The sequence below is a fragment of the Plasmodium cynomolgi genome, chromosome 10, assembly GCF_000321355.1.
Source record: "Plasmodium cynomolgi strain B DNA, chromosome 10, whole genome shotgun sequence".
NCBI classification, from domain to species: Eukaryota; Apicomplexa; class Aconoidasida; order Haemosporida; family Plasmodiidae; genus Plasmodium; species Plasmodium cynomolgi.
In genome coordinates this window covers 876655-899663 of record NC_020403.1, presented here as the reverse complement: position 1 = coordinate 899663, position 23009 = coordinate 876655, and the positions used below count along the sequence as shown (strand labels likewise).

At 45.9% G+C, this 23009-nt stretch overlaps 1 protein-coding gene across 1 annotated transcript; it reads left to right on the top strand.

Moving 5' to 3' along the window:
* Nucleotides 1-516: 516 nt before the first annotated feature.
* PCYB_103020 (hypothetical protein) lies at nucleotides 517-9781 on the top strand (the record flags this gene model as incomplete). The annotated part of the gene is made up of 3 exons (XM_004222851.1): nucleotides 517-5965; nucleotides 6213-7142; nucleotides 7299-9781. 3 exons carry the CDS (start codon nucleotides 517-519, stop codon nucleotides 9779-9781), a joined length of 8862 nt encoding a protein of 2953 aa, XP_004222899.1.
* Nucleotides 9782-23009: the final 13228 nt, after the last annotated feature.

Below are 23009 nucleotides of genomic sequence, written 5' to 3'. Positions count from 1 at the left end.
TTTGTAAATTATCACATAAACAACGGAATGATAAACGCAAACAACATCAGCTACATCAAATGCTTCATGCAATTACAAAATCTTTTTAAAAACATGAATTTGAATAACAACGATTTTGTTAACAGTAGGAATATGAAGTTTAGGATAAACAGTCCTTTCAACATCGAATTGAACAACATATTTTTCAACTTTTACAAAGAAAAAATTAACATCAATAATGTTAAAAGAAGCTACCTAGACAATGAAGAGAAATTAGAATTACATAGCTACTATTTGAAAACGTGTCTGAATATTTTTAAGTCGTTTTTTCATGAGTATTTATATATCAATCTAACGAACCATGTGGAACTTAAAAAGAAAAGAAAAAATGTATACAAGAATTTTTGCATAGCTTTGTCTGATATTTTTTTCAACAACTTAAGCTTCAACACGGATGATGAGGATGAAAATTTTGAGCACTTACAAGGGGGAATTGCTGTGTATGAATTTTATGAGAGTTGATTTAAAAAGCTAAAAATGATGTTGAAAAAAATTTTCATGTATTTAAATATCATCTGTAGAATCATTAAGTATATTCAGTTGAAGAAGGCTCTTTTTAATGAGAACTTCGATTTGCACACTTGTAAAATGCACGACGTGTTTTTTTTCAATTATCTTTACTTTTTTTATAATAAGTACTCCAAGAATTGCAGCAATAGGTATATAAAGAAGCTGTGCGTACGTTACGCTGTGAAGAAGCGTGAGATTGTTACGAGTTTGCGGAGGAAGATCAACACTGCCAAGGACGAGGACTTTTACTTCCTCGACGTGTACCAACGCCTCTTCGAGGGCGCCGTGCGCGGCAGCACGTTGGGCGCTCTGCCCAGCAGTGACGAGGACTGTAGGGTGGGAGCGGTCAGAATGGTGAACGGGGTGAATGTGATGAACGGGGTAAACGCGGCGAATGCGGCGTGCCGAGTCAACCCCGCTTGCGCGGCCAACTCTACTCACCCTGACAACCCTGCCAACAAGGTGAACAGGCTGATGGCCTTCTGCAGGTGCATGGCGGAGGAGCACAAGAATGATGCCTTCTTCGAGCCCACCAACCACAAGGCGGACTGCGTCTTCCGCTACCTCACCTCCACGCTGCATGAAGATGTCATCTTTCTGAAAAACAAAAACAGGGACTTTAACGAGAAAATGAGCTACACGAAGAGCGAAACTTGGATCAAGGAACGAAAAATGATCACCCTGACAAACGGAGGAAGTGACAACCAGGACATAAACGAGTTCCTAAATATGGATCATCCAAAGGACGAAAAATATTTGGAATCATTCTTGCTGCACTTATTACAGAGGAAAAAAAAAACGTGCATTCTATGCTACTGTGTAAGACGTTACTATTTGCGCTTTCTAAAAAGATTACAAAAAAATTTATCCTTCGAGGTGCTCGATAAACAGATCAACTTCATCTTTGACAACAACTACCTCGAAATTATCAAGTTATATAATAGACAGAAAAACAACTGCGGCGGGGCTGGAAACAACGACTGCGGTTACCACTGTGGTTACCACTGCAGCCATCAGGGTGGGCACCGAAACAGCAACAATTTCCATCCCAACTGCAAATGCTCCAGTATATTCAGCTACATAAATATCGACTCTATCGAAGCCTGCATCATCTACCTCCTTCAAACCACCTGGAAGTATTACCTCTGTGACATTCTTTCTATCCCTAACGAATTAGAGCAATTCTACGATAACTTGGCAAAAAAACACAAGAGGAAAAAGTACAAAAATTCTAAGGATGAAAAAAGCTGGAACTTTATTAAGTACCTCAAGGAGGAGAAAACAAATAACATGATAAACAAATATCTTTCCAACAATGAGGAGAATATGGAAGTGGTGTCTACCAATGAGGACAGCAGTGAGGAGAAGCTTGTGCACAACAACTTGCTTCTCTCCAACTTCCAGTTCATCGACATCAGTGCGATTAAGAGGAACATCTCGGCACAGTCGGGTCTCGGCGCGGACCACAGGGCCCACGTCAACGAGGGTAGCGCCAACCAAGTTAGCGGTACTAACCAGGTTTGCGGTACCAACCAGGTTTGCGGTACCAACCAGGTTAGCTGCACCAACCAGGTTAGCTGCACAAACCAGGTTAGCGGCAACACCCGGACAAGCAGCGACGAACACTTGAGCAGCGACAACTACGCGAACAGGAATCAGAAGAGCCACGCCAAAAAGAACAGCGAAGCGCAGGTTGAAAAGAACAAGGCACACAAAAGCGAGAAAGTGGCGAGCGATTTCTACACCATCGACTTGAACATCCTAAGGGAGGACGAACTCAGCGCATACACGCAGTTCCCCAATGGCACGCTCACCCTTTTGAAAGTGCTTCAGGGAAAACTGGACAACAGGGAGCTGAAGAAATTGCTGAGGCAGTTCAACCTTAGGGGAATTAAAGTGAAGAGCGGGACGAGGGAGCACGGCAGGAGCATCATCGTGACGAATGAGGTGGGGCCTGTCGGCGCCTGCAGCAGAGGGGCAGCCCTCAGGGAGGATGAGATAGGGATGGAGAGGGGGATGGAGATGGAGATGGAGAGAGAGAGAGATAGAGAGAGGGAGAGGGAGAAGAAGGAAAAGAAGCCAGAGGAGAGGAAAGATGAACAATGCGGCGAACTGCCTACCGTGCGAGAAGGGGAAACGCGGGCAGAGATTGACGATCAGGCGAAAGGGAGAAGAAGCAAAGCAGAGGAAGATAAGGGGGACAAGGCGAAGGCAGTTAAGGGCACGAAGGCAAAGGGAAGCAAGTCGAAAGGAAGCAAAGAACTTACCTTACCCAACGCGCTGGAGAGTAACCTGGAGCAGGTCCTCACAGGAAGCAGCAACGTGGACGAAAATTTCATCTCCAATTTCTACGTAAACCTTAAGCTGTTGAAGGACAAGCTGGATAATAACTACTCCGACAAAAATAGCAACGGGAAGGACAATGACACTATTCCAGAAAATGCGCTGACGAGCGCAATCCACAAGGTGAGTGAAACCATGAAGAAATACAACATAAATAATATTAACGAGATTAAAAGTGTGCTAGTGAAAAACGGATATGACATACGCAAGTGCTACAACGGAATCGACCTGATCTTCTTGTTCCTCTCAAAAATTAAGGGAGTCAATGTGAGCTTCCTAAATGGAAACAATTTTATTAACAACAAAAATGTGTATGAAATTTTACTGCAAAATTTTAAGACGATAGATTATGAAAATATAGAAAAAGATTTTTATTCTCTCGATTATATCCTTTCCAATTTTGAATACATAGATGAGACCTATATATATCAGAGGTACAGATCCTTTTTTCATTTTACGGATCTCCTCTTCACTGTACAAAACGTTGTGGACGATAATTCTGATATTACACAGGACCTGTTTACTCCCTTCTTTGATGTTTTGAATAATTTATTTTGTTACGGTATCGGTTTGGTGGAAAATTTTAATGAGAACTGTAAGGAGGTGATTAAAATTAATAGTTTAGAATATTTTTTGGAACATTTGCACAAATGTATTGGCTCGCTCTACATCATTGACAAGAACTTCGAGTGTAGGAAGGAGTTGTTTGGTTTCATTCAGTACAACAGTTTTTTTTGGCATGTCCTGTATAAGCAATACAACTTTTTTTTAACTTACTATGATATGAAGAACCACTGCAATATTTTCAACGCTTTTCTGTTTCACTTTTTTAATTACACCTTTGAATTTCCTTTGGATAATTTCTTCAAAATTGATAATAAACTAAGTGAGGAGAAGAAGGCTGTGGTTGCTCGTCTGTTTGACAAGTTCCCCTTTTTGAAAGCAGAGGAGAGGTTCCTATTTTGTCTCATTTTCCGATTTCTCCTACAGGATAGGAACCACTTCTACAGCTACTACTACAGTACCGAGTTGTCTCTCTTCATTTTCAACGCCATTATTTCTTTGAATAACTTCAGTCGCAACCTGGAGGAGCCCTACATGTTCTCCCGAGGGTTCACGCCTCTGAACGGGTTGGAGGAGGTGGACCCAACCCTCTCTCTGTGTCAGACAAACAAAGTGACAGTGACCAAGCGGAAGAAACATTTCCAGAATTTCCATTTGAACAAGCAAAACTTAGTCCCCTTCATTCACAGAAAGGAGAAGGAACTTCTGAGTCTGGGGTCTATAATAAATATGGAGGTGACAAACAAAGCCATTTACTTTAACAACACCATCAATATGTTGAATTTTATTATCAAGGATTACAAAAAGAACAAATTTGTGAACTATGCCAACTCCGATGTGAACAATAGTTTATTTTACCTGGCGTATAACTACCCCATTATTAACATTAACCCTAGACAGCAGGACCTGATGACCCTATACCTGAGTAGCATATACACATACAACGAGAATTTTCGAAACATTAACAATTTGGTTTATATTTACAGTAACTGTTTTTACAACTTTCACAATTTGTTTTTATTCCTGAACAAGAAGAACGACCTTTTCCTTTCGCTGTTCAAACTGCGGTTCCAGGGGAAGCGGTGCCCGGAGATGCGTAACTTTTTCTACGACGCGGGGGAGGAGGCGGCAATCCGCGCCGCTGGCCGGGTAGCGGACCGGGCCGACGGGGTGACCGACCCTTTGGCTGGCCCTTTGGCAGGCCGCTCAGCTGGCTGCTTAACTAACCGCTCAACTAACCGCCCCACAGCCCCGCGCGCGCTTGGCAACTACGACGTGGCCATACACAACTGCGTGAGCGAAGTGTTCTACATGTACGACGGCATCGTGTACGACGTGAACGAGACGGAGAACATCGACTACTACTTCCAGGGTGGAGAAGCTTACCTGAATTTTGTGCGTGACAAAAACATGGATTACTACGAGGAGAGGGAAAACTTCTTGTATGAACAGAATGCAAGGGAGCGTAACGAAGCGAACGATGACGTGGAGAGACGCATCGAAGAGGTGCTGCGTAGAGAGCTGGTCACTACAGGCAACAGGCCGAACGAAACAAACAGCGACGCGATCAATATCACCAAGGACAACTCCAATGTTATGAAGAACAAAAGTACAAACAAGAGAAAAAAAAACGAAAAAAATGAAAATTTCCTTCACGAACCAGAGTTAGAAAGAGACATAATGAATATAAGATTCACGAAAAAAGAGTTCCTTGGAAAAAATTTGCCCTCCTTTTTTTATTTTAGATCACTCATGTACAATCATAAAAGTGAGATCAATAATAAGTCTGACTTGATGCATGCAAATTGTTCCTCCTCTAGTGCACCAAAGAAATTTTTCTATATCTCTCTCCTCTTCAACATTGACTTTTACAACATACGAGGAATGCACATTGAAAATAAGTTGGTGTCTGATCGAACTCTACTCATTAATAAAATTTTGAAGGATAACAAGGGGAGGTTGCTAAACGTAAAGGTCTTTCACCTGTACAATATTTTCTCCAAGATTATTGAGCTTCACTATGAGGGAAAGAACAACACCAGCAGAAGTAGCAACAGCAGAAGCAGCAACAATAGTAGCAGCAACAATAACAGCAACAACAACAGTGGTAACAACAACAGTGGTAACAACAACAGCGGTAACAACAACAGCAGTAACAACCCTGAGGACAGGTTTATTAATGGACTGGATTATAAAACGGACGAGGATTTTTATTACAAGGTGAAAATGAATCCTTCGTACTTCTTCCTTTTGTATGCCATTAAGAACGATTACGACAAGAAGAACAAGAACAAGCTGATTTTTATGAATGTGAACTCTGATGTAGAAAGTTATGTTGAGGACAAGAAGGATGGTACGTACAAATTCGATTTGAATATTTTGCTCATCCCCATTTCTTCTCACATCGTTCTGAGCAAGTACAACGGAAATATCAACCTTTTCAACGACAACGACTATCCGCTTATCACGTTTAAGTTTCTCACCTCCACGTATGACTTGGTTTGCATAGGTAGGCTAGGCTAGGCTAGGCGATGCCGCGGCGCCAGTGCGCACTGCCCCGCACTTTACCACCCAGCGTTTTGCCGTTGCGTTCTCCGCTCTGTTCACCGTTCTGTTTGCCCTTACATTCGCCTTTTCGTTCTCCGTCCTGTTCACCTCTCTGCTCACCTTTGCGTGGCCATTTCTTCCCGTTGACCCTCCCCCCTCATTTCTTCGTATTTCCCCTCATTTCTTCGCCTTCCCCCCCCTAACCGCAGGCATGATCATCTGCTACTCGAAGCTGCTCCTCCAGGACTACATCCTAAACTGGTTTGTCCCAAAAATCAAGGAGCGAAAACTAATCAAAGAGGATCTAGAAGTAAAACTGGAGGAAATCAACGTGTATGAAGAATCCGAACTCTACTGTCTAGAAAAAATTAGAAAGTTCTCCTGTAGCATTAAGAAGCTTCTCAAAAAATACAACAACACCATAGTGATCCAATTGAAGAAAAATCACAACATGAATAATGTTCACATAAAGTGTATAGAAAATTCTAAGCTCAACAAAACGAACTTCTGCTCCAATTGCAAAAGCAACTATGTTTGTTTGTGTCAAAAGATTAAAAAGGAAGAGCTGAGAAAAAAAATGAATTACATTAAGGACCAAGAAAAGATGATCAAGGCGATTAGAAGCAACTGCGAAATTAACGCTGAAAATTTTATTGGGGAGGATATTAATAGGAAGCGGAGTCAAACCGCGCATGCGCGCAGTGGTGACAACACAGGGAAGGCGGGATCAATCACTGGTGCTGCAACGACGAGCGTGTCGGAGGAGCTTCAATGGGATGACGACTTCATGCAGACGTTGTACCAAAATGAAGAACTCATGGACGAAATGAACGTGCTAGAAAATTCCTATCGCTCAACCAACAGCTCAGTCCTCTCCGTGTCCAGTGATAACATTTCGAACTTCTCCGGAGACGACAACTGTATTTTGGACGAAATGGAAAACACCACTATTATATTTAATAATGCCCTGTACGAGGATGAGGACCTTTTGCGAAATGAAAAAAAAACACAGGAAAAGAGTGGCACAGGAGTAGGAACAGGAGGAGGAGACCACTCCTATGTAAATCCTGTTGAGGGAAACAGAGGAAAAAGGGATGTCACAACTTGCAGTTTTGGATGCCCCGGTGTTGGATGCGGCGGTATGTGCAGTGGTGCCTGTGGTACCTGTGGCAATGGCGCGTGTGGCGGTGGTACGTGTGGCGGTGGGTACAACGCGCTGTGCACCGGTGTGTGCGCAGGCACCTGTGTTGGTACATGCGGACCCACATGTAGCTGTGCCTGTGCCACCACCCCAGGCGATAACGCCATCGAACTCAACCTTAGAAAGAACAACGGAAAAAATGACATCGAGGAAATCCTCCTACTCGAGTTTGAAAAGTTGAGCACAGAACATGTAAAGAACGTATACACAATGCAGAAGAAGTTCGAAAAATATACAGAGGGGGTTTACAACAAAATGATGAATGAGCTGGCAAAGAAAAGGGAAGCCAGTAAAAAAGTGAAGGGGGAAGAGGGTGGACGAAGCACTACCAACGCGCTGAGCGAAAGCAAGGAACAAAGTAAAATATTAGAGAGTCAGGGTCAGACGGAAAAAAATTTGGAGACACACACTTCTGTTGTGCTTACCCAGGGTCAGCAGGACAAAGCGGCACAGAAATCCAAACTTGACACGAACGCCTTGAAAAAATCTGATGAGCCGTTGTCAAAGAAGGGAGAACAGAGTAAAGCCCAGGAGGAAGGTGCTTCGCTTCAACCCGTTAGTAATAATAAACGCGGTGCTAAGACCACCAAGGCTGAAAAAGGTGCTCACCTCGATAAGGACAAAGGTGTGAGTAGTAACAACGCGGCGGGTAAGGACAAACGGGTCGTGGAGGACAATACTGGTGCAAATGGCCTGGCGCAGGTGGACAGTTTAACCCCCAAGAAGGAGGAGAAAGAGGAGAAAAAGGAGAAAGCGCGCCAGGGAAGCACGAAGGAGGGCGCACAGGAAGGAGAGCTGCAGAAGGAAAGGGATAACAGAGGGGGCGCTCAGCTGAAGGCGAGTCCGGCCGATGAACAGGGAGAGAAAAAAGTGGAAGCCATTGGTAAGAAGAAAAGCGGTGAAGTCAAAAGTGGTGATGTGAAAGCAGGTGAGAGCAAGGGTGCAAAGAAGAAAGCGGGCCAGGGAATCAGCGCCGTGAAGGGAGCAGAAAGTTCTGCCAAGAAGGAAGGCGGCGTCACGCAGAAGGGCGCTAGCGACAGCGCGAAGGATGGAGGTGTCCCTGTCGAGAGCCAAGTGGAGGAGGAGATGGAAAAGCCGAGCGAAAAGAGTAAAAGCGCCAGCGGAAAGAAGAGCCAGCAGGCCAAGGAGAAGAAGCAGAAAGGAGGCGGTAGCCCGGTGGACGATGAGGAAAAGGGGAAAGGCGGAGACAAAACGAAGGGAAGCAAGGAGGGAGAAACGAAGAAGGGGGAATCGAAAAAAGGGGAGGCCAAGAAGGTGGAAGCGAAAGGGGACCCAAAAGTGGAAGCGAAGAAGGCGGGCGCCAAAACGGTTGAAGGCGCCGCGAGGGAAGCCGAAAAAGCAGAGCCCCAAATCGTCGAGGATCAGAACGTGGAAGACCCCATCAACAACTACTTCTGCAAAAACGTCTCGGAGCAAATCGAAAAAATGGACAAACTAGACACCGTCGCGGCGTACCTTTACAACGAGTTGGTGGAAATAACGAAGAAGAAGCTGAAGAAAAATGTAATACGGGTAGAAAATCTGTCGGTAGAAGGCTACCTAGGCGTAGGGGAGGAATTCCTCAGCGCGATGAATGAGTTGGTTCTCAAGTTGAACAATAAATTTGGATCAGAGGAAGGTGAGAAGAGGTTCATTTCAAGTGGCGCCGCCAGCGTAAGCACCATGTCTAGTGGAATGAAGGGCAGCAAAGGGGGAGCAATAATCAACACAGCAGTAGCAGCAACCCCGACGGGAAGACACACCGACAATGAGCACCCTGGAAAGGGAACTAACAAAGATGTGAACATACAAGAAGAACAGAAGGAGAGGAGAGAAGAAACCAACAAGTACAATCTGTACGATAATGAAAATATTATAAAATTGTTAAGCATGTTGAAGAGAAAATTAATTTCAAAAATTCTTCTGCCAGATAGTCCAAGTGATAAAAACAAAGCGAGAAATAAAAAAGTTGTAAAAAAAAAACAAGTTGATATTAAATACATTTGTGAGATTTTCAGAAGGGAATACATTTTTCATGACAAGCTTTTAATCTTAACTCAACACATTTTGGACATTAACATTCGGACCAATATCTTCCTATTTGTGTACCTCTTTGCTGGGAATTACTTCTCTCTCGTTGATTTGGACTTCCTGCTTAACAACATCACCTACTTGAATGACTACGTGTATTATAATAAGGTCAACGTGGAGGAGTCGCTTTTCTTGGGAGTCGATGACTGCTCGTCCGGCAACGCAGCAGCGGTGGAAGCGGCAGGAAGGACGACCAACGGGACGATCATCGAAATGAAGAAGACACAAAACCAGGACCAACAAGCATCGAAGCAGGAAAAAACAACCGCCGTTCGAAGCCCACACGGGAATGCCAAGAGCGAGGCAGCCACAGAAACACTAACCAACAACAATCAAAGTGCAAAGAAAAAAAAGAAGAAAAAAAACACACGAAATGGCGTAGTGATCGACGATGTGGAGGGAGAAGATGAAGACGAGGAGGAAGACGATGATGAAGAGGAAGAAGATGACCTGGATGACGATGAAGAAAGGAAAAAAAAAAAATAAAATAAAAAATACACAAGATGAGGCGCCAGAAGAGGATGTATTAATCAACATAAACATTAGCAAAATTATCTATGTGCTTATTCTCATCAGTAATAAGAAAATTTTAGCTCATCTGGTTGAGGAGAAATCCCCTAGACCACTTAGTCCCAATTACTTTCTCGAACTGAATAAGAAGTACTACCAACTGGTGAACACCGAGTATTTTCAAATTATGAAGGAGAGCTGTGCAAAGGACTGGAGTGAGAACTTCGAGAGGGATGTAGCTTTCTTCGACAGTCTCAACCTTGACGATCTTGTAAATGGGGCGATTACTTCCTGGGATGCAAATATTGCCAGTATGGCCCATACTTCCAATACCGCCACCTCGGGGGAGGTCTTCCAGGACGACGCTATTCACACCAAGGCGAAGAAGCAGCACGCAGACAGGAAGAAGCATGACGCTGTAGATAAGAAAAACGATTTGGGGGAGGGAAAAAGAGACCCCTTAACCCTAACAGACAACGAGCTAGCCGTCATCAACGAAAACGACCCCATGCATGAAAGGGCCCTGCGGAGGTACATCCACATGCACAACTTCATCAAATTTAAGTTGAATTTTAACATTGCCATGAGGAAAATTAGTTACATAAAGGAGAAGGACACCACCTCTTCCTTCTACGCCCAAGTATTTAAATACAATAGCGATTTGATAAGAGGTCTGCATAATCGGCTCCCCCACCAGGCGACAAAGACGCGCTCGCTGCCACATCGAGCAGGCAACGGGGAATGTAAGGCAAAGGATCCACTTCCCGCAGCTGCTTCCCTCCTCAGCAGTAGTAGCAAGGACCTCCACATTAGCGTTAAAGATATTGGAAGGATGAAGGAAATATATGACAAGTTCGTCTCAAGGAATGTGAAGCCAAATCTAATAAAGGACCTTTACAGTAGGAACGTCGAAATTAACCAGCTACTGATGAATACGTTCCTGGACAAGGGTAGTTGTTTGAATCAGCCCCATAGCGTCACCACGAAAGGTGTGCTTAGTAGTGCGAAAAAAGGACAACACCTCGCCAAAGCAGATGCACTGACCAACACAAAGGAGGTGAAGATTAATCTTGTCAAGGCAGGTCCCATTAATGACGACTCGCAGAGTGAGATTCAAATGGGGGCAGGAAACAGTGCGTACGATAAGAAGGGATTAACAACAGGGGGAGGAACGATGCTGAAGAATAACTACGCCTCGTTGTATGAGCAGTCTCCCTCCAACAAGAACAACGGCAGTTTGAAGATCTCCGGTGTACAGGGTCAGGCCGCTGACGGAGGTGCACCCACAAGTAGTGCCAACAGCAAAGGTAAAAAAGCAACCGTGGTGGAGGGAGGAAAAAACGTCGCCAGCAGCCCGAATGAAGTGGATTCCCCGGCGGAGGACGCCAAGGGTGGAAAGGCAGCTCCCACGTCAGTGCCCTCATCGCCCGCAGTTGTGTTACCAACAAACGAGGGCACAATAAGCGCACTGAGTGGCATGAGTAGTAGTGTGAACGCAAGCGCAAGTGCCTGCAATGTACAGAGCGGAACGGGTAGCAGCACCGCTGCTCACACGAACAGCGCCCTGCATGCGAACAGTAGCACCACCGCCGCGCACACAAAGTTTGTAAAGAAAAGCAAATTCAAAAGAATCTACAATAAAGATATCCCATACATATGCAACGAAGGAAAAACGTGGATGGTTATTTATAAGCCAGCCTACTATCACTGCTCCGCCTACACGTCGCATAATAGATACAATTTTCTAGTCAATATTAACAAGTATAGTGATTATTTCTACAACATTTTAGAAAAAATATGCATCAAATGTAAAATGAAAACGAAGTTTATGTGCACCCCATGTAAAGAAATGGAAAATATTTGTAACAAATGTGAATGTATTGTAGCTAGATTTTGCAAGAAATGTAATTTGTTAATAAAAAAAAATCGAGATGTTTTAAAAATTATTAATAGTATATCTTTGAATGATGTTATATATAGTGGTCGTGTGGAATCATTTCATCTTTACATGATGAAGTCCTTTCCTCAATTGGAGACTGTTAAAAAATGGCACAAATTAGAGTGTGGGTTATGTCATCGTATCGATTTAGAAACCTCAGGTAGCTTGATCATTGCGAAAACGAAAGATGCTCGAGATTTCCTCTTCGATCAGTTTCGAAAAAGAAATGTATACAAAGAATATCTACTGCTGTGCCATGGAAGAATAAAGAAGAAGAAAGGATGTATTAATAAATCTATACAAACTCATGAGTACAATAACTTTCATAGCAAGAGTCACTTCAGCTTGGTTGTGAAGACCGGGGGCACTGATGCCTACACAGAGTATAACTGCGTCAAAGTTTTCAGACTTAAAAGACAGATCGAGGATATCGTGCAGGAGATCCTGGCTGGTAGATACAACTGCAATAGTACGGTTAAGAAGGACATTAACAAGGAAATTTATTGCAATGATTATTACAAATTTTTGGATGACGAGAAGAGGAACTTTGTCAGTGTTATTCAGCGCTTCTTCGTTCAAAGAATCAGACCCTCCTCCCACGGGGGGGACACGCTGGACAGCACCGATATGATGTCGAACGGAAATGGTATTGGTGGTTATCCCTATGAGCACCCCATGTACGACGCGCCCATACTGGAAGGCAACGACAAGGATTCATTTTTACAGCGGAGCAGCTGCAGAGTCGTCCTAAACTACCACTCCGATTCGCAGCTCGAGGAACGCACAAAAGGGGGACGAAAGAAGAAGGCAACAAGGAGGGTTAGCCAAAATGAGAAAGGTAAAGAAGGTTCCCCGCAGGGTCTCGAAAAGGACCAACAAGGAGGGGGAGAAGCGGCAGGAGCAGCGGCCGGGGCAGGGACCACCTCGGAAGAAGACGAACCAAACAAGACCCTGTCCAAGCGGGAGGCACTGCTAAAAAAGCTAAACATGTCCCAGGCGAACAAAAATAGTAGTACTCATAATAAGTATGACAACCGCTTCGGGTACCCAGCCATGAAAAGAAATGTGTGCCATCACCTGTGCTTCAGATGCAACTCCATCTCGGAAGAATATTTCCAGACGGATCCCAAAGAAGTAGAAAATTACACCAAAGAATTCACCCTCTGTAATGTAAAGATCCACACAGGTAGAACCCATCAAATACGGGTTCATATGAGACATATAGGACACCCACTAGTGTCAGACAAAAAATACCTGAACCCGTCCCTCAGCAATCTCGACAAGTACTGGTGCTTCAGAATGTTCCTCCACTCTGTCATCCTCGAGTTTAACAACCCCGACTATTATTTTTATAACGTAAATGAAGATTTGAAGAAAAAGAAAAAAACATATGCAAGTGGAAGTGCAGGGGGAAGCTCTGCCATGAGTGGTGCAGTTTACAAAATTCCTGACAGAACCGTAAAGGCTATATGTCCTCTCGCCAGCGATTTGCAAACCGTGTTGGATAACGAACTTGAGGTTGCGGAGAGCTTGGAAGATGAAAATAGTTATGTCAATCGTATCCTCAAGATGAATATTAATGATAAACGAAATGAGGCTATGAAGATATCCAGGCAGCAGCAGAACACCACGGAGGAGCCGACCAAAGTGGATGCTGATCGTGGTTGGGAGACGAAGTTGGCGCCTACACGTGGGGTTAGCGCGCCAACGGGGAAGGTGACCGAACAGTCCTCTGGAAAGGTGAAAGGTGCGAAGGGTGAAGTGGAAGAGCGATACCACGAGGGAGACGATCGAAATGAGTATGATGACTATGAGGAGCTTGAGGAACTTGATGAGTTCGGCGAGTTCGATGAGGATGAGGAAGACGTTGAGGCGGTCGCTGCGAAGGAGGAAGACGAGGAAGGAGAAGACGAAGTGGAAGAGGAGGACGAGGAGGAAGAGGACGACGATGGGGAGGAAGAAAATGATGAGGAGGAAGACGAAGAAGATGAAGATGACGAGGTGGAGGAGGATTATGAGCAGGAAGAGGATTACTATCAGGAGGGGGACAATGAGGAAGCGGAAAATGTTGCCATTTACGCCCGAAGAGACCACGCGGGCAGTGTGCTCGATATGCACTCTACGCATGATGCGCAAGGGTCAGTCAACCGAGGAGGCGAGGAAAAGCTGCCGCTAAAGAAGAAAGGACTCAAAAGAGGACAAAGTGAGCCGCTCCTACCACAGCTGATGCAGCAGCAGGAGAAGGAGAAGGAGAAGGAAGACGACTCCCCCCTTGGTGGTAGCAAAAAGGGGTCAGGAAAAGCCAAGGTGATTAAGGAGAAGAGGAAATCAAGTACAGCAGGAGGGGTGAGTGTAGACGGTGCTTCATATTTTGAGTCAGACAAGGAATGGGGTGAAGAAGAAGAAGAGGTGAAAGAGGTGAAAGAGGAGGAACAAACAATCAGCGACGCATCACTACTCCGCAAAAACAAAAAAACGATCTTCAAATTGCACCATAACGATATTTTCTACATGAAAAAGAACTCTCCAAAGGGAGAAACAAACGAAGAAGAAACAACACCACACAGCAATGGTGCCGATATGCACCCATTCACAGTGACACAGGAGGAGGAGAAGAAGAAGCTTAACAATGACATTAGCCAAACAATGGAAGAAGAGATTAACAGAAAGCTAAGAACAGACTTTATTTTCCTACTCAATGAAGCAAAAATAGTTATCGATAATATCATACGAAACAGCTTTATTTACAAGACATATTTGTACTTTTCCAAACTGAGGAAGACTCTCTTTTATATTTTAGGTGCCTTTGGTAAGGATGCTTTGAGGAAGAAGAAGAATTATGTCGAACTGAATTTAACGGAAGAGATGTTTAAGGAGGTGGGAAAGCAAGTCGAGAGGAGAGTACCTGTGGAGTTTTTGCACGAGCTGATTTTGTGTCTGTCCTACTTGTTTAAAAAGAATTTACATGTGAAGAAGCAGAAGGGCGACATTGTTGTGTATGCTCTGAGGCGTCACTTAAAATTTCCGCAGTTGGGAAGTTTGGGAAAATTGGGAAGTGCCGATACGACAAACGCCGACCCTGTGAAGAGCACTCCTGTGAAGAGCGTCCCTACAAAGAATGCCCCTGTGAAGAGCGCCCCTGTGAAGAACACCCCTGTGAAGAGCGCCCCTACAAAGAGTTCCCACCCGTATGACGAAGCCAACCGAACGAGCGAAACGAAAAGCATCGTGATGACCCACTTCCACAACATCCTGTATAACCTAAACTATGCACTAAAGCAAAAAGGAATCAACACATGCCAAAAATTGAAGAGCCAAATTGTGGGCAGCACAAAAAACGTTTATTTAAAAATCACCTGTATTTTCACCATTATAATGAAAAAGCTCAACGCGCAGGTGTATTTCCGAGAAGACTTCCACACAATGAATTTTATAAAGAATAAAAATATGTTTCGACTTAACAGCGTTGAGCAGTTTTTCGTTTTATACAAATTTTACGAGGAGAAAAAGGAACTAACGGAACGTAGACTAGGCAGCATCAGCAGCATTAGTAGCAGCAGGAGGGGGAAGGTCGCCAATGCCAAGGTGAGGAACAGGGCCGCGGATAATGATCTCATGGAGAAAATCAAAAAGATATTCTTTAAGGTCCACAAGGAGAAGGGGAAGGCCAGCGGCCCTGACGATGCTCTACAGAAGGAGTATGGGCAAGCCAAGCAGGAAAAGCAAGCGGAGCACCCGGAGCAGCGACAGGAACAGCGACAGGATCAACGACTCGATGACGCCGCGTACTACCGGGAGAAGGGCGAACTACCCTCTGTGCATGTGCACACAGACGGCCACGAACAAATTAGCAGAAACGATGAGACCACTCAGAAAAATCAAGGCATGGATAGGATGAGTAGCTCCCACAGTAGCGGCGGTTACAGCAGGAAAAGGAGCTTCGGCATTATAGAGGACCACGGGCACATCGACCTGGGCGCCGACCTCAGGAAGGAACACTTCCTCGAGGGGCGGAAGGGGAACCTCTTTATGGGAAACTTCGAACCGTTCGACAACTTCGGTCCCTTCGACACCATGGCCCGCATGCAAACTTTGGAAGGAAAGCCAAACGTGGAAGGCATGGAAGGAATGGAAGGTATGGAAGGCATGGGAGGCATGAACGGCATGAACGGCATGAAAAATTTGCACCATTTATCGAACATGCAGGGCGCACAGAATGTAGGCAGCTTGGCCAACATGGCTAATCTGCCCAACATGGCTAACCTTTCCAACATGGCTAACCTGTCTAACATGGCTAACCTGTCTAACATGGCTAACCTGTCCAACATGGCTAACCTGTCCAACATGGCTAACCTGCCCGACGTGCCCAACCTGCAGAGGTGCCGAAACGCGAACAGCGACCACCTGGCAAACTTGGAGTACATGTTGCGCATGGAGGGAGAGCGTGGTGGCAGATACGACGGCATTTCTCCCTTCGACGAGGAAAGCAAATTGGCCAACGAACTTTTAAAAAAAGGGAATTACAACAGATTGGTTAGCAGCAGTGGCCACCTCCCTTTGGAGCCGCACTCCCACCCCCAGCACAGTCAGCACGGGCAGCAAACCCAACATAGCCCGCTTAATCAACACAGTGCGTATCTGCTCAGTGCAGGCGACTCGCTGAAGGGAAAATTCGAAGTGATGAAAAGTTTGGACGAAGAAGCCGCCCGGGAAGCGCAGCAGCTGATGCTCATGGGCAAGGAAAGCAGCATGAGCGTGGGGATGCACCCCACATTGAGCAAACACACCAGCGGTAGCAACAGCGGCAACAACAACAGTAACATTAGTAACAATATGAATAGCATGAGCAAAATGGATAGCAGCGGCAAGTATGAGCTGCCCCCGAACAACCATCTGCCAGGATTCGGCTGCAACATGCCTCCGAGTGGCCTAGTAAACAAGGGTTACCCGCATCAGCGAGGAGGCATCCCATTTGTGGAGGCGGCAGATGGGGACAAGAGTCAGAGAGAAAACAAAACGGCGTTCTTTAGCTTTGGCGAAAGTAGGAACATGTTTAACCGTGGAGGCAGCAATCATCAAGGGTCGTACGTGGGAAGTGGAGGCTACAGGAAGGGAGGTGTAGGTGTAGGAGGTTTAGAAGGCGTAGGAGGAGTAGAAGGCATAGGAGGAGTAGAAGGCATAGGTGCTGTAGATGGCATAGGTGCTGTAGAAGGCATAGGTGCTGTAGAAGGCATAGGTGCTGTAGAAGGCGTAGGTGCTGTAGAAGGCGTAGGAAGAGTTGGCCGGGACCCGGTGCTCAGCGGGGAGGAAGGGAAGTATGGCCTCACGGGAAGTGGTGCCGGGATGTACGAAATGGAGCAAGTGAATCGCGCGGAGAGAGCAGAAAGAGCGGATCGAGCAGAGCGCATGCACGCGATGGATCTAATGCGCCGAGCAGACCGCTTAGATCGTATGGACCGCCTGGGCCGCGTGGAGGAGGAGGATCCCGAGGAGGACGAAGAAAACGGATACAACAACTTCATCAAGGAAATCGAAAGGATAAAAATGGAAACGAACAAATGCCAAGAAAACTACGAAAAGGAAATGATCGAAATAAAAAAAAGAAATTAATTACATAAAAGAAACAAAAAGAGATGAAGAAATAAATCAAAAATTTGCAGATGCTACAATCGCCAACTTTACCCTCCTCCTACTGAATGCATTTCAACTCTATGGATTAAGCATGGTAATCAAATTGCTCGTATACGAAAATGACATGATACTCCCACAGTTCAAAGAAAATATCAAGCAAGATGACACAACAACGAATATTGAATTCTTCATTAATATCTCTATTGACAAAATTTTTGAATATTTATTATTGAAAAATATTTTGAGTAATGCAAATATAAAGAGATTAAAGGAAAAGTTCATTCAGGGACAGAGTGCATTTGAAGCCATACGAAATGATGCCAATAATTTGATTAAGGAGAATATAAAGGAACAGAATTTTGTGTACATTTTGTATAAGGATAGATGTCGTATGTTCGATGTGTACGAAAGGAAGAAAACGATTTACAATTTTTTGATCACTCTTATCGATAAGGTCCTTCAGAAGTACCTCATTAATGAATACGTCATGATTAGACGCAATGAAATTTATGAGAAAATGCTTAGGGTGCTCAATCGAAGCAGGGAGATTGTGAACAATAAGGAGAGGCGCCAACCTTCTCTACGCTTTGGTGACAATGCGGGAAATGGCGGAACGCCTGATTATGGGTTCGTTGGTGCGGAGCAGTTCCGACTCGAAAAGGGCGCAATGGCTATGGGAGGCGCTATTAGCGGTATTAGCGGCGTTAGCGGTGTTAGCGCTGTTAGCGGCGTGGATGCCGCTTTTAGTGGCTCCTTCAGCGGCTCATTTAGCGGCGGAATGGGCCTGCACGACCCGGGCGCCCACAGGAGGGAATTCCACAACGGAGGCAGCGCCAACGCCGGCTACATGAACTTCAACCAGGAGAGGCAAGGTAGCCTCCACGAGCAGAAAATCCTGAAAGAGGTGGGCCACTTCCCCGGCATGGCCTACCCAGGTATGCACGACCACCTAAAAGGAGCACTAGTGGCGGGGGCCAACCCGTACACCAGCAATACTAGCAATGCCAGTAATGCCAGTAACGCCAGTAACGCCACCAATTTGAACAAATTGCACGACCTGTACGGAAAGGTTAATTACAGTGGGGAGGCGGAGAGTAGAAGCGGCATAGACGGAAGGATCGGAATGGACGATCGAATAAACCTTGATGGCAGAGTGCTCCTGAACAACCTGGGTGGTGTCCCCGGAGGAGGAAGCAACCCCCCCATCGAGAAATCCAAGATCTTGAAAAACAGCTCCTATAATGATGCCAACGCGATGCAGGTGAAGAGCAAGTATGGGAACGGTCATCTGTATGGGGTCGGAAATTACAAAAGTAACTCCTTCAGCACGAATAACCTGAGCATCCTGCATCTCCCGACCAACCAGCTGGCAGCCCCGGGGAAGGCTACTGGGCACAGCGGTACTCATGGAGGAGGTACCCACGCAGGGGGTAGTCACTGTGGCAGCCACTGTGGTAATCATGTAGGAAGCCACGCCCACCTCAACTGCAGCTGCTGCCACGCGGAACCGATGAACCATTTGGCGATGGCGAAGTCCCCATCAAACGAAAAAAAATTGAAAGAAATAAACCTGAGCACGAACTTGAATAGAGGAAGTTACGATAGTGACCACTTCGACCACTTTTATAGCGGAGGTAGCAACAACAACAGCAACAGCAACAGCAGAGTGTTGAATTCGTATCACGATATGGAAAAGAAAATCACGCAAAAGAAAGGCGAAAATGAGCACCCACTCCTCGGCCCTCCCCCCAACTTCGCAAGCAGTATAAGCAGTATGAACAGCCCGAGCAGTATGAACAGCTTGAGCAGTATGAACAGCCTGAGCAGCGGTGTTGGCAAGTCCCACGCGCGAAGCGGTCAAGGCGGAAAGGCAACCAATATGTCCTTCTTAGATGACTTCAAAGCATCTATACAGCATTTTATAAACAACAAAAATGACAAGGAAGAATTCGAAAAGGAGCAGGAGAAGAAAAAAAAAAGAATTCTCGAGCAGAAACACATCATGCGAATGAAGGACAGTAGCAATAATGAGGAAAATGAGAATATTAAAAAAATGAACAGTTTTTATGAAAATATTTTGAGCAATACGTTTGAACATAAGGTTGGCACTAGTGCGTTGGGCCGAGCGGAGGAACGGAATATGGAACCCGCTAATAACCTTGTGCCTGAAGCCGATCGCGAGGAGGACGACTTGGACAGTTACGACAGGAAGAAGCAGAAGGCCCGCGAGAGGAAGAAGAAGAAAAAGGACGGCAACGTAGGTGGTGGCGGTAACCACAGTGGAAAGGACCATGCGGATGAACCCCCTGATGACGCGGGTGCCTACCAGTTCGCCGACAACAACATGGGCGGTGCCAACGGCAACATGGGCGGTATCGACGGCAACAACGCACTCAGCGCAAACGTGAATGCTTACCCACAATCGCAAAGCTTTGGAAACACCATCGCGGAGATCTTTTGCAAAAATAATTTGAGTAGAGCAAAGGAAGACAAGGAAGAACCGATCGCCATAAACGAGGCCGCTAAGTACGAGGCCGCCAAGTACGACGCTGCTAAGTACGACGCTGCTAAGTACGACGCCGCTAACTACCACACCGAGTGCACAAATAGGAGTGGCAATCATCTCAGTACCCCCCTTATGGAGGAAAATAACTACATGAACGAAAACCTGGAAATGAAGTATCGAGCACTGTTTGCCAACGTAACGGATAACTTCATTCACCACAATAACATGATGAGTAAGAACAGCAACGCGAAGATGGCCCAGGACTACAAGGACATGCTTAACAACACAATGCCGAGAGGGAATCAAATGGAAAGGAAACAGCTACCTCAGGACTTTCGAATAAATAGCAATAATTCCGTTCCGAACTATATGAATGAACTACTTGTGTCTCCCTCGCCCCCACCTCCTTCCGCATCCTCCTCCTACAATAACAACAATTTGAGCCGCATGGAAAAGGGCGCACATGATATGGACCTACTGAATAGCACCCCAAACGCGTTGTTATTTAAGAGACTGGGGAACTTTGGACCGATGAGTGGTGACCTCTCAGTGAGGGGTGACATCCCAGTGAGGGGAGACATCCCAGTTAGGGGAGACATCCCAGTTAGGGGAGACCTCCCCATTGGGCACTACCTGAACGAAAACAATCATGGAGGACAAAACCTACCTAACATGAAGTACCAGAATGCAATGAAGAATAACTTCGCATGCGGAGGAGGCGAGCCGACGAAGAGCATGAGCGAGTCGAATATCGTGAATATGCTATCGGATCTAAATAGCAAGGACCTGTTTAAATCAATGAACCTGAATAGCGGAGGCAGCGGGAGTCACATGAATCACATGGTGGCGGACGCCTTTTTCCCTGAGAGTAACAGCCACGGGATGATGGTGGGCCTGCAGAATGGGGCCAGGAGGAACGTGCCGGCCAAGTACAGCCTGCTGGGGGCGGAGGGCACCGGCAAGGCGGTCGAGCCGCGTAGCAGCAGCAACGTCAGCGGCGGGAATGTCGGCGGTGGAAACGTTAGCGGTGGAAATGCCAGCGGTGGAAACGTTGGCGGTGGAAGTGTGAGAGGCCTCGCGCATGTGCACCCCTCGAACAGCTACAGCAACCTCTATGACGCCAAGGTGAACTCCGTGTTTTTGAGGAAGTATGGCCACGCGAACTCGTTCTTCAACCCCGAGGAAGGGAAGGAAGAGCCCAGCAACAGCGGAAACAACCCCAGGAGCAAAGCCAACATCATCCCGCCAAGCGACCTGATGAGCAGCACCAGTGGATCCCACCTCCCCATGAATATGCACCCTGCAGGAGAGCCCAACAAACACATGCTTTTTTTAAACAACGCATACGACATAATAAACACAACCTCCGCGAGAAGCCCCAATACTGATGTGCCAAATGGAAAACACCCCCACACCTACGCAGAAGTAAATAGAACGTTCACAGAGGGAACACCTCTGAATAGCGGCAACGTTAGCAATAATGGAATTGGTAACAGCCTAGTAATGCAGTTTAGTAACCCCCTGGGCTCTACCCATTTCAACAAGACCTATGCCAATGTAGAGCTGGCGAATAAATTTAAAGACTTCGACGAGAGACAACAGAATTTGATTTACAATCTGATGAAACAGAAGGCAGACCAAGAAGGAATCAGCAGTAGCACTGTGATTGGGGACCATAACGAGAGTAGTAAGGGAGGCAATAATAATGCCCAGGTTGGCACCAAAGGCAGAGGAGGAGGAGGGGCGAGTTCTTTTGTGGAGGCAGATATTCGGGATCGAAATACCAACGGGAAGGTGCAAATCTCCCTTGGGAAGAAGCAATCCAATGCGAAGAAGCACATGGATGAAGAAAAGCAAAGTGTTAGCAGTAGCACTCAGAACCACTCGGCAAGCTACTCAAATGCTCCCAAAAGTAATGGAAGCGGCAACGAAATGAAACACGAACAGCTGAAAGTGAGCACCGGGGCGACGCAGAAGAAAAAGAGTTCTCCCAATTTTAAAGATATAAACAGCAGTAGCAGTCCCCGTGCGCAAAGAACCAACATGAACTTTGACCTGAGTAGTAGCTTGGCAGTGTATATGAATAGTGGGCAGGTGAAGTCCAGCGGGCTGTCCAGACCCAGTGGGCGCAAGGATGCGATGCCGTCAGAGGAGCAGCACAGCAGTGCCCTTGTGAGTGGAAGCTCGATTTTGGGAGGACTACCATTTCTCCGCGTGAGTAGCAGTGCCCACACGGAGGAGGGAGGCGCCACCAGCCAACCTGTTGGCAACAGCAGCAGTAACAACGGCGGCAGCAACAACAACAGCAGCAAAAATAAGAACAACAACAAGAAGAACAACTGTGGTAATAGCGGAGGTCCCTATGCAGGAGAATTGGCCACCAAAGGCGGGTTAGAAATGGGCCGAAGCGACGGGGCAACTGCCCCTCCGAACAGCAGCGGTTTGCACCCCCTACCCCTTGATGACAGTTCGACCAAAATTAAAGATAATAAAATGGCACAGAGCGGCAACAGTAATAGTTTCACCGAATCGAATACGCCCAAGAAGAGCGTCGACGCAGCCCCACAGAAAAACACAAATGAGCAGAAAGCGCCCACGGGAAGTGTGGCGTCCAGTAATGCTAAGGCTAGTGGCGGAAAGGGAAAAGGGAATAAGAGTAAGGGCGCGGGCAAGGGGAACAAGAACACCGGGGGGGGAAAGAATGACAAGAGCTCCAAGTAACCCTGCGAACATAGCACCAAGGATCTGTAGAAATAATTGTACCTCTTTACACGATTAGGCGCGCAGAGTTCAGAGTTGATGAGATCGCGCTCGGAGTGTTGACCGCTAGGTGCACATATGTATTGTGCACAAATGTGTTCACTTATTTTATTTTATTTTATTTTATTTATTTTTTATTTTATTGTATTTTTTATTTTATTTTTTATTTTTTTTTTCCAACATGTTACTAGTCCCAATTTAATTCATTTCTGCCTGAACAACACGTGAAGGGAATCCTCCCCACTGGGGTGATAATTTTTTCTGGGGAGAGTTCACCTTTTTTATGATGTCACGCACGTGTGTGTATATGCCCATTTAACGGGTCACATGTCACTCCCCCCAGTGTGATCACTAACAACATTACTGTG